At 37.8% G+C, this 11,783-nt stretch overlaps 1 protein-coding gene across 1 annotated transcript in view; it reads left to right on the top strand.

Moving 5' to 3' along the window:
* ANKFN1 (ankyrin-repeat and fibronectin type III domain containing 1) overlaps window positions 1-11,783 on the top strand; it is a 146,296-nt gene that overhangs the window by 103,932 nt on the left and 30,581 nt on the right. Inside the window, exons 7-9 of the mRNA XM_008580439.1 lie at window positions 1,303-1,400; window positions 3,522-3,612; window positions 9,406-9,513. Coding sequence (XP_008578661.1) covers window positions 1,303-1,400; window positions 3,522-3,612; window positions 9,406-9,513 — 297 coding nt within the window. The remainder of the gene's footprint in view (window positions 1-1,302; window positions 1,401-3,521; window positions 3,613-9,405; window positions 9,514-11,783) is intronic.

The raw sequence follows: 11,783 nt of genomic DNA, 5'->3' as shown, positions 1-11,783 counted from the left end.
GAAAAAAAAAAAAAAAAAAAAAGTAGGGAAAACCAAAGGTGGCAGGATTTCCCAAGGAAAGGCTGTCACTGATTATCAGAGCATTAGGAATTAATTTTCAAGAGAGTAAATTTTCAAGATTCCTAGGAGCATCCTCAAGAAGGGCAGAGGATGCAGGGGCAACAGCTCTAAAGCAGAGGAATGTGTGACTTGAGGAGAGCAGCAGGGTTTGGGAATGGCTTGGCTTGGCTTAGTTTTGATGTACCAAAGTATCATAGAGAATATAATTTAAATCTTAAGACCTATAGCTTGCCATTATGAGGCTTAGAAACATGGAGGCCTTGTTTCCCATGTGACTTAAGCTCCAGTTTCATTTCAACTTGCCTTAAATCCCACCATGTGTCAGCTGTTACTTAAGGCACTTTTTACTGATGATACACAATTTATCTTTCCTGACCATGGCTTTTTCAACCAATGGAAAATGTTATGAAAGAACACAGAAAAATATGGTGTTGGAATTTGCATGATTTAACTGTGAATGAGCACCCACCTTGGGGATGTTAGGGGAGAAGAACATTGAACAGGTCAGCCGTAAACCCCAGACCCTAGGGCTGAAAAGAAGCCAGTGAAAAAGCTTCGAAGAAGGTATCAGGGAGGAGAAAAAGAGGAGGAAGTAGTAGCTTATGAGAAACTAAAGGAAGAGAATGTTTCCAGAAGGAGAAGGTGTCAAATGATGTGGAGGAAATGAAAGGAGACCTCTTTATTTGGGATGAGAATGTCACTGGGACCTTGAAAGCATTTTCAGTAGAATGGTGAAGCAGAAGGCAAACTTGGGGAATGAATAAAAGGTAATGTCCTAATATACCCTTCACTTCTCACATACAGTAAATAATTTAGCTTTTTTAGTATACACACACACACACACACACACACACATTCTATGTCTTTATATAGCTATGGCCTCATGGGCAATATATTTAATATAGATTATGTCTCACATTAAGAACATCACATACATGTACACATACCATAATATATTTGATATTTATTGAGGTTCAGAAAACTCATAAGGTATATTGAATTATTACTTTTTTCTGCTCTTCTTTTAAAAAATAATTGTGAATTTGGAAACTGACTTGAAATCACAACGAGGATTCTTAGATGTACCAATATAAGGAAGGACGGTAAATTTACTGTTTTTGAGAGGGATTATATGCTAGAGTTTCTATGGTGCTTCTTGATGTATGACTGAATCAATCTCTCTTCCCCACCTCCCGCCCCTGCTTCCTCCCTCCCTCTTTCTCTCTTTCTCTCTCCTTCCAGTGGAATGGAGCATGTCTAAAGACTTTTGTCCTTTGGTTGGAGAAATCATCATGGATAATCTGCAGACACTGAGATGTACAATCACAGGACTGACAACGGTAAGTGTCCTCACAGTAGACTTCCCATTCCCCTGTTGCTGTGTTTTCTGCTGGGATGCTGATAGCAAATGCCTACTCTGGAAGCCACAGCCAACACCCAATCCTCTGGCAACAACTGTCACTCATTAAGCATGATATGTCTGGTATCCATAATCTAAAATTCACAAAGAAGTAGGAAGACAGCATGAACCATTTTGCAAGCTGCCATGTTCTAAGGAGATCAGAAAAAGACTGGCCTCATGCAAGTCTTGAAAGCTGCTGCTTTCTGGATCATACTCTAATCTCTGGGAGGGATCAAAGGCTCTGAGGGATCCAATTTTGACTCCCTGTCTGATGGTAAAAATAACAGCCTCATCTAACCCTCACCCCGACAGCCTCAGTTGAGATCAGTCATCAATTAGAGTCACACAATTTCCTGAGAGAAATCCTTTTCCCTTGATTAAAAAAAAAACTGTCTAAATATGCTTTCACAAAAAAGAAACTATATATGGTGGAGCTACATTTCTCAGTAACCTAAACCAGTTTAAACTGTGAATGAAAAACTGGAATAAATCATGCTTATTTGTTTAACCAATTTAAACTGAAGCATTAATTATTTGTGGAACTATGAACCATATGAGCATATGAAATGCAAAAAATAAGAACACCTAGGAAATGAGTTCAAACCAGAGCAAACCCTGTATTTCCTCAGTTAAAAGGTAAAAGATAAAAAATATTTTTTAGGAAAATCTTTTTAAAGTAAACTTAAATCAAACCTTTTTTGTATGTTTGTTCAACTCAAATAATTAATATCTTAGGATTCTTAGGACCTTCATATGGGGGAAGTAGAGGGAAAATTTGTCATTGCTGTTGTTTTCTTAAAGGTTAGTCAATTAAAACAGTTATCTGTAAAGTATAATCCTAAAAGCTAGCATTAAAAAACTACATTAGGTTGCATCTCTTCAAGTTTGTACCAGCTTATTCTAATAGAATTCTTGCTGGTTAGGTCACCACCACAGAATACTAACTTTTAGTCCTAGTCGCACATCTATACCAGGGGCCAGAACTGTGGATTACCAGAGTAAACAAACCCCTGAATGGGTGGCCCCCCAGAGATGCTATCAAGAGAAGACTGATTTCAACCCTATGGCTTATTATCATGGAAGAGAGCCAGAAAGAACCCTAGGGAATTTCCTTTGCTTAAAAGAAAAAGTGATATGGTTATAAAAATGGAAAACTTTCTATGGAGAGTTTCTCTAATATCCTAACTAATTTCCATGGGAATTAAGTTTTTCCACCGGACCATCCAATCAGCACAAGGCAGACACTATCCTAATCATATAAAAGCCTAGAAGTAGATTAACACTTCTACATAATGTCTATAACCTTGAAGTGCATAGAAACCCATTTTCAATGTTAAAAAATAAAAAACTTCATCATATGGTAACATCAATGTTATTAAATCCCTAGCAAAAGCTCTACAAAGATGTGCTTTTTTTTTTTTTAAACTTCAACACCATTTTACAAGTTTTGCAAGCAATGTTTCATCAAATGCTGGCTTCTCAACAGCTCCTTTTGGGTTCATCAAAAAAAAAAAAAATACTTTTCAAAGCAAAATATAAAACCATAAAAAAAATTTTAAATTAGCAGCAAACAAAAACAATTCTGAATGTCATAAAAAGGCATTAAAGAATATCATTGTTTTAATAATAGCTTTAAAATTGAAGTCTTTGATGCACTAATCTGAAAAGATATTCACTACAATTTGTTAACTTTCAAGCAAGTTGATCAGCTAAAAGAAGTGATAGTTGTTGACTCTGGAAAGGGGAAAATAGAAGAAAGAGATAAGCATGGGGGACTGCTATTTTTGGTAAGCTTTGTAGAACTGCTTGACTTTTAAAAATCAGTATATAATTTTTGAGGGGTCAAGAAAAGTAATTATGATATTCCTGTTTTGTTAAAAAGAAAGTACATAGAAATGAAGAGGGCACTTCAAATATGGTTACTATAATATATAAACATAATAGTCAAGACAAGCCAGAAAGCTAAATGAATGAGTTAATCAAACACAGCGATCTGCTACTAGAGTAAAAGCAATTAAATAAAATGCCTGATGCATCACACTATTTCAATACTTTGCAGGGCCAACAGTATTTCGTTCAAGTCTCAGCTTACAACATGAAAGGATGGGGACCTGCTCAGACCACGACACCAGCATGTGCCTCTCCTTCTAGTAGGTGGTGGCTGTGAACTCTCTCCAGCAGGCAACAGGCTCCAACTACAATTCCATCCTCAGGGTGCCATTGCCATTTCCTCCCCTGACTGCTTGTAACCATCAAGACCTTCTCAGGGCAGCATCTGAACCACAGAATGAATGATTCCTCTGCAAAAATATTCCTGAGGAGGCAGCTCAGTGAAGTGAAAGGAGAGGGAATTTGGCACCAGAGAGACTGAATCTGATACCCATAGTACCTTTTATCAGTTGTGTAGCCTTCAGAAGTAACTTAAACTCTGAATTCAACATCTGTAGAATGAGTCTAATCATACCTTTTCAAGCACTTTCATGGGGATGGAGTGAGATGACACAATGTGAGTTGCTGGCCAAGAATATCTATAGTCCATTTTAGCTCCCATCTTTCCTTCCTCACCCCCTGGACACATCCACATTGACTTGATAAGAATGAGATATAATAAATCTTAATTATCTGACATTATGTCAGAAGAAAAGCTTTCTTACTCACAGGCACTCTGCTACAAATATAATCTATAACATTTGTAGTGGTGGCTGAAAACCCAGCATAGGCCTCTTCTAATTATTACAAGACTAATAATTTATGCCTGATATGTTTGGTAACACTCTATTAACCAGAAAATTTAATTAACCAAAAGAAATATCTCCAGACATACCATATGATAGATTTTTCTATGTAATGAGCCCAAAGCTCTGAATCGTAATTTCATTTAAAAAAAAAAAAAAAAAGCTTTACTAATGTGATAGTTAAAAATGTTATCATACACTTCTTGTGAGAGCGCAATCTTCTACATCTTTTATGGAACACAATTTGCCCTTTCATATCAACTTCCTTTAAAAAAAGAAGCATTTACTTTTACCGCATAATTACACATCTATGAATCCAAACAAAGTAAACAGAAATGCAGTCATGTACAAAGATGTGCACTGTGGAAATATACTGATAATAGCGAAGTATCTTGTGTAGTGGAGAAGAACAAATATTTAATGTTAACTTAATAGTTAAATATGACATATACCTATTTACATGCATACAATAGAACAAAATACAATCACTAAGAATGGTGTTTTAAAAAACCATTCATCGTGTGGAAGAAATTCCTGTGGTACAAGTTTTATGTTTTTAAAAAAATGCAAAATGTGGGGTTTTTTCCACATAACATTTAAACTGTAGGTTTGCCTATAATTAGTATGGGTGTGTCTATGTGTCTTGATAACTATCAAAATGTAACAGTGTACATCTGGGTTATGAGATTATGGGCTCTTTTAGCATTTTTTTAATATATTTATGTATCTTTTGAGTTTTATAACAACCCTTTACCCAGGACCAACCACAAATCAGGAGTATATTATGAGCTTTTACATTCAGTATCTCTCTTAATCCTCACAACAATCCTTCATCATCATTCCTGTCTTGTGGATAAGCATCATCCACATCTGTCATTATCATCTTCATCACTATCAACACCGGAGATAACTTTTATAAGACTCATTTTATGGAGGGCATTAATTTAAGCACTATACATAAATTAACTCATTTAATCTTCATGACATACCTCTCGAGGTGGTTATTATTATTAGACTCATTTTACTGATGAGGGAACTATTAGCATAGAGGCACATACATATGGAGTCCAGCACCTAAACTGGGATTCAGAGAGTGTAGTGGATTGAATTATGTCCCCCCAAAATTCACTAAAGCTTGAATTGTGTCCCCCAAGTTTTATGTATTAGAAACATGGCCCCACTGTGACTGCTAAGAGGGTGGGATGTCCTGTTACGGTAATTGAAAGGTGGAGCTTTGAAGAGGTGATTAGATTATAGGACCAGGCTGTAGTAAATGAATTAAAAATGTCAGTCAGGGGTGTGGTTCTGAGGGCTTTAAAAGAAGAGACAGGAGAATCTGTCTCTCTCTCTCTGCTCTGCCATTTTTACAATGTGATCACTGAAGTCACCACCAAAGAAAGCCTACACCAGATGTGTTTCCTGGACTTTGGACTTCCTAGCCTCTGAAACTGTAAGCAATAAATTTAGTTTTCTTATAAATTACCCAGTTCCAGATATTTTGTTATAAGCAACAGAAACGGACTAATACAGAGAGGATGTTGCCTTTCCCAAGGTCACAACACTGGTACATGGCTGAGCCAGGATTCAAGCCTGAATTGGTCAAGGTACTGCCATGTCTCCTGCGCTGTGGTAACTAGTATGCTCTCAGGCAGACAAGCAGATAAAGAAGAGCCAGCTAACCATGCCTGACTACTACTCTCGGTAGATTCAATTGGCTATACCAAGTAATTCAGGGCCTTGGATCGCCAATGCCAGAAATCTTCAAGACCCCTGACTCCCCTTGCATTTGATGATTTAGTTATTCCAGTCTTATTGAGACATCTTTCTTATTGAAGATTTATCAGAAACACAAACTGGGAATTGCAAGACTAAGATATTAAAGGAACCAATCCCATGGGTGGGTGGTGAATGGGACTGTGTATTATTGCAGATGGTGGAACAGAGGAATAGAAAAGCACAAAAATAGTTGTCTCAGTTGATCTGAAAGTAAGGCGGGGGGAACCCACTCCAAATGCATACTCCACGCAAATTCTGATCTTCATATGGATGCATTTGCTTATAAAGTTCAGATGCTCAGGTTCTATAAAATGAAAATTCTATTTAGACGTTATCTCTCACAGCCCATTTGAAGAGCTGTCTCCAGAATGACAAGAACAGTTGTTCAGGATTGGGACGAGTCACTTATAAATTAGCAATTAACATATCAAATAGCAACACTTTCTAAAATGGTATGTTTGATTAGTAGGGGTAACTGGGAAAGAACTGAAATCCTAACATGTGGTTATAGTTGCTGCAGACGTGCCATATCACTTGTAAAGAACAATATAAAAACACTCCTGTTCTATTTATAAACGGAGTATGATATCGTGATGTTACATATATCAGTATTCAGATATACTACAGAACAACGTATCCGAACATGACAAAGTAAATTGGAAATTTGGTAATATGTTCCAGTAAGCTATAAAACTTTTTTTACATTTTACAAAAGGCCTTAATGTGTTTTTATAGACTTATGTTATATGGTATGGTACATAATAAGAGAAAAGGACCCAGACAGGCTTGTCTGAGTTACGATCAAGAAAACCCTGATATCGCCAGTGAATGTAAGCTCTGCATTGTGTTGCATTTGAAGTGTCTCATTACCAGAACAGTGAACTGTACTATGTGGCACAATCTGCTCTTTTCCTACCATGCTAAGTTTATTCCTGTCAGGTTCCTGATTTCTTAATATATTTTCAATTTTCTCCCTCATCCCTAAAATCTCCTATTTTATGTAGTCGTCAGAACCTTCCAAACATCTATAAGAAAAACTCATTCTTTCCGAAAACCTTGGCATCATGTTTAGTGCTCACTTGGGCTGCAATTTAGCATTAACAATTTTCTAATGTATCATAAAATCATCAGATCAAATTTACTTCTGATGTAACAGGGCTCAGCTGAAAGAGCAAGGCCCATTTCATCTCTCCTTGCATTCATGGCAGCATTAACTCTCATTATAATGTATTAGCATGTTCAGGGCCACATAGTAATCCACCAAGGAGTCTGGCTCAGGCACACAACCTAGATCATCTTATCATGAGCACTTCAGATTCATTCATCCCACTAAGAGAACAAACTCATAATGGCCTTTAGGTATCCATGAGGGCCGTGAATGTCAGGGGCACTACCAATAGTCTGAGAGCCACTAGGAGTTTATTTCCTCAAATATTTGCAAGTTTTCCAGCAAAAATCCTTCCATATTTTATCCTACCCAAACACCATCATGCTTCTTCAACATTTGATGAGTGTCTCCTGCGTGCCCAGGATGGTGCTTTAGTTACATTATTTCTTTTAAACCTCGAATAACCTAAAAAGATATTTTTAAAACTCACTTTACAGAGAAGAAACCTGAGGCAAAGAGAATTTAAGTCACAGTTCTTTCCTACAAGGAACAAAGATTCTACAAAAGGCACCTATGCCAATCCCCTGTCTCCAAGAGTTGACCATAACTAAGCCATAACACACAAACTCCAACCAAGCTTCTGGCCCTCCTTCCCAAAAGAAAAGTAACATGTCCATGGTATATTGAAATGAGCACTGTATGGAGGGCCATAAGACTACATTGTAGCCCTATGCCTCCAAAAAGCTGAGTAATTTAGGACTGGAGTGGTTATCTCTGGGCCTGTCTTCTGAAAGGTGCAATGGAGAAAAGTACATGGGGGAGGATGAGAAGGAAGAGGATTAGAAAGGAGTCTCTGAGGGACCCCTTCTTCATAGGTGATCATCTGAGAGAGTACGAAATGGTGTTTCCATTATGAATTCCCTTCACTTTAAGTTATTATTTATGGGACACCTGTCATGTAATAAGCATTACACCAGATTCCTAATATATTTTTCATTTAATTCTCACAAAAACCCTGCAAAGTAGATATTGTCCTTATTTTTCATATAAGGGCCTCTACACCCTTATAATAATAATAAGGATGTAGAGGCCCTTCTGGTGTAAGTAAGTTGCCCACAGACACTGAGCTAGGAATCAGAAGAGCCAGGATTCATGCCCAGGTTTACCTGACTCCAGAATCTGTGTTTCTCCTAACTGTGCTGTTCTATACTCCTGGGCCTTGGATGGACCGATGTGGAATGCACTTATCTAACTTTAACCGTCATGACATCCACTTAAGTTTATGAATGAAGAAGACCCCATATTTTAAAATGAATATGTGGAGGAGGGTATTTGAAACTTGTTCAACTAGAATTTAAGCCCTAGATATATTCATGAACTAACTGGCTTTTCTGGGGAAGAATAACTAGCATTTTTAGAGAAAAAATTTCAACTAAGAAACACTTCAAGTTGTCACTTTTGAAAGGCTCAGAAAGGAAAAATGGGGAAAAGACTATAGAGGGAAGAAGGGATGACCTACGAAATGACTGACCTGCTTAAAAAAAAAATAATGAGAGTTGGAGACAGCAGAATTATAATCTTGACATTAGTCCCATATGGGTTATTACTCTTGATATCATCATAGCCAAACAGAATGAAAATAGAAGGGGGAGAAAAATCTCAGTGGGTATTGCAATTTAAATTTGCCATGTAAGCTAATACCGTATATTTAGAAACTGAGCAGACAGGGTGGTTGGTGGCTCAGAGTATGTGCAGGGCTCGCTGTGCCAGCTACCCAAAGCAGACATTCATTAGAGCAAAATGTAGATTTCCATTTCTTGGCATCTGACATGGGCTCTTAGCTTGGAAAGAAATGTCAATTTGGCCAAAAGTGTGAAACCTACAGTAAAAGCTTTGGGACTATGGATTTCATCTAGTCTGCAAATTCCCACTTCTTTCTTTCCTCTGTGGAAATCCAGTTGAGACTTAGGGTGCTGAGTTCTACAGGGGAACTGATTAGGACATGGGATACTGAAAAGTGGGGGAGAGGGCTGGGAAAGGGGTGACGGACTCCCAAATTTCCTATTTTCTTTTGGCTTTCAATTACCATTTTCTCTTGCCGTAAAACTGCCCAACACAAGAAACCAACCACAATTACTGTTTTGCACAGGGCTCTGAACAATGGCAGCTTCCAAACACTTGGCATTGGCGGCTAACTCTGCATGTGCTGGGTGCTCATCCACAGTCTGTGGGTAGTATGAGCAGAACTCCGACTCCTGAGGCAGGGCAGGGAAGAGCCCTCCCCTGCTTTAAAATTCACTTTGTTTGTTTCTTTTGTTCAATAGACTGGAAAGACTATGACGACAGAGAGCCCCGACACAAGGGACAGAGTGAAGTTTTGGAAGGTCTGCTGCAGCAGGTCCGAGCCCTTCATCAGCATTACAGTTGCCGGGGTAAGGATAAAAATCTGAGCTGGGCCATCAACTGAGGTCTCAGTGGCGCCAGTAATTTTAGCAGTTTCCTAACTGGGTCATACCTTCTCATTCATCAGGGAGAGAGAGATATTAATATTTGTACATCTGGAATCACTTTACAGCACTATCTTGCTTTAACCCTTCAGAAGAGACTTCCTTCCCCTTACCTCCCTTCCTTTCTTTCTCTCCCTCTCCATATGAACAGTTTAAAAACAAGCACAAGAAAAACAGCAGTTGACATCAGTTCCCTTCTCTTTGAATTGTCCCTTTACAAGACTCCTCCGTGGTGCTGGGTCTTTGTGATATTCACCCTCAAACTTTTCACCTCCAAGAATTCCCTGAGCATCCCTAAGGGTACTTAACCAATTACAACAAAAACAACAATAATAAACCTTATATATTTATAGTTTACAATGCAATTTCACATCCACTATCTCTTTTTCATCCCTATTTTAGCAGATACCATTGAGAGTAGGTGACTTGCCCAAGGTCACAATGCCGGGAAAAGACAGAATCAGGACTCCAACCTGGATTTTCTGCTTTCAAGCCCTGTCTTCCTGCCACACCTCATTTTTGTCTCCAGCCCTTACATTAGGACTGGGCAATGAACTTTAATCTCACCCTGAATTTTAACCTTCCTCTGCACTATTCTTCGAAGAAAGTAGAGCATACCTTCTGTAGACCTGAGCCAACTACACCCACAGAATCTCTGAGAAGCTTTTAAAAGCTTCTCTTTTACTTGTGCTGTTCAAATAGGACATGGTCAGGTTTCTGATCTGTGTGATGATTTGTGGAGGAGGTACTTAGTTTTATTTGGAGAATTAAAGCCTCCATAAAGTTTTCATTTTCCATGCTCCCACCAGATCTCCAACTACATTGTGGTCTCTAGATTCAGGGCACTGCTGAGACAGTTGGGTGAGAAATTCATGGTTGAAACTAGGAGATGCCATCTGAGTGTGAGCTAGGTATAAAGAAATCATACATAGCATTAGTAAAGAGTTACTCCCAATTACTATATAGCTATAACAACAGAGCCCTTCAGAAATGTTGCCTTTAGCAAGAAATGAGGACAAGTGTTTGCAAGAAAATAATGTTATAATGAGTCTTATATTTACATTAGGTGATGTAAATATGCATGTAAGCAGTTCAAGAAAGAAACCCAAGAGGGATTTTCATTACTAGATCTCAGGGGGACTTTACTCCTTTCAGGACCTTCAACATTCCACACTGACTGAAGTACATTCAGTTCTCAGTTATCCAGGACTCATTAACCGAGCCAGTTGTTACCTGGGCTCCTTTACCTTCTGCCCCATTTCTGACCATTGATTCCTATAAGGCAGCATAAGTAATAAAGCAATTGGACAGATGATCCTTTGCAATCCACAAACCACTTTCTGTTTAGTCTCTATCGTAGGGGGAAACTAAAACTACTCATGAGAATGAACAACTTTTTTATGTGTCATCTGAGGATTCTAATGCTCTCTCCAATTACTATTGGTTTACTACCTAATAATTAAGAAATAATTGTCTAGATTATTTCTACAGTTTCCATCCAACTTCTGTCATGTGCACGCTTTTCCCCCACAGGAATATAAAAATACACATAATATTGGGAAAGATTAAGTAAAGCATGAGGTAGAACTTTCCAAAATGGAGGAATATTCTTTACATCGAAATGCACTCTGGACATTTAAACAGTACCCAAAGTGTGTTCCAAAGAACAGTGGCCCTATAAGACGCTCACCTGAAAAAGGGTCTCTTGTCAGGTACTTTTGAGAAATGTTGCATCCCACATCCCTCTCTCAGAAATGTAAAATAGACATTAAAATATTAAAGACTCTAATAAAGAGACATATTGAATTTGATTAAACAAGCATTTTTCCAAACTTCTGTAGCCATGTAAAACTTTTTTTACAGAATTAGTATTCCAAGGCACAAATTTGGGAAATGCTGACCTATAATATGCCAAGACAAAAGAAATCACATCACACAAAAAAGGAATGATTCTAAGATAATTTAACATAACTCTCACTAGGTTTAAATAGATAAATGAAGAATAATGTAAGTATTGTTTACAGAGAACTATAAAACTGTTTTTTAAAATATTCAATTACATTGAGATACTAAGTAAACCTTTATGGGGACATAAACCTTTACAAACTTTACAATTAGAAAAAGTGATTATTTTAAATCTAGTTTCTACCACTTACTAGCTATGTGTCCTTGGGAAAAGCACTCACCCTCTCGAA

The sequence above is a fragment of the Galeopterus variegatus genome, unplaced genomic scaffold (genome assembly GCF_000696425.1).
Source record: "Galeopterus variegatus unplaced genomic scaffold, G_variegatus-3.0.2 Scaffold2095, whole genome shotgun sequence".
Lineage (NCBI taxonomy): Eukaryota > Metazoa > Chordata > Mammalia > Dermoptera > Cynocephalidae > Galeopterus > Galeopterus variegatus.
The sequence above is the reverse complement of the archived record's forward strand: the minus strand, read 5'-3'. Positions and strand labels throughout refer to the sequence as shown.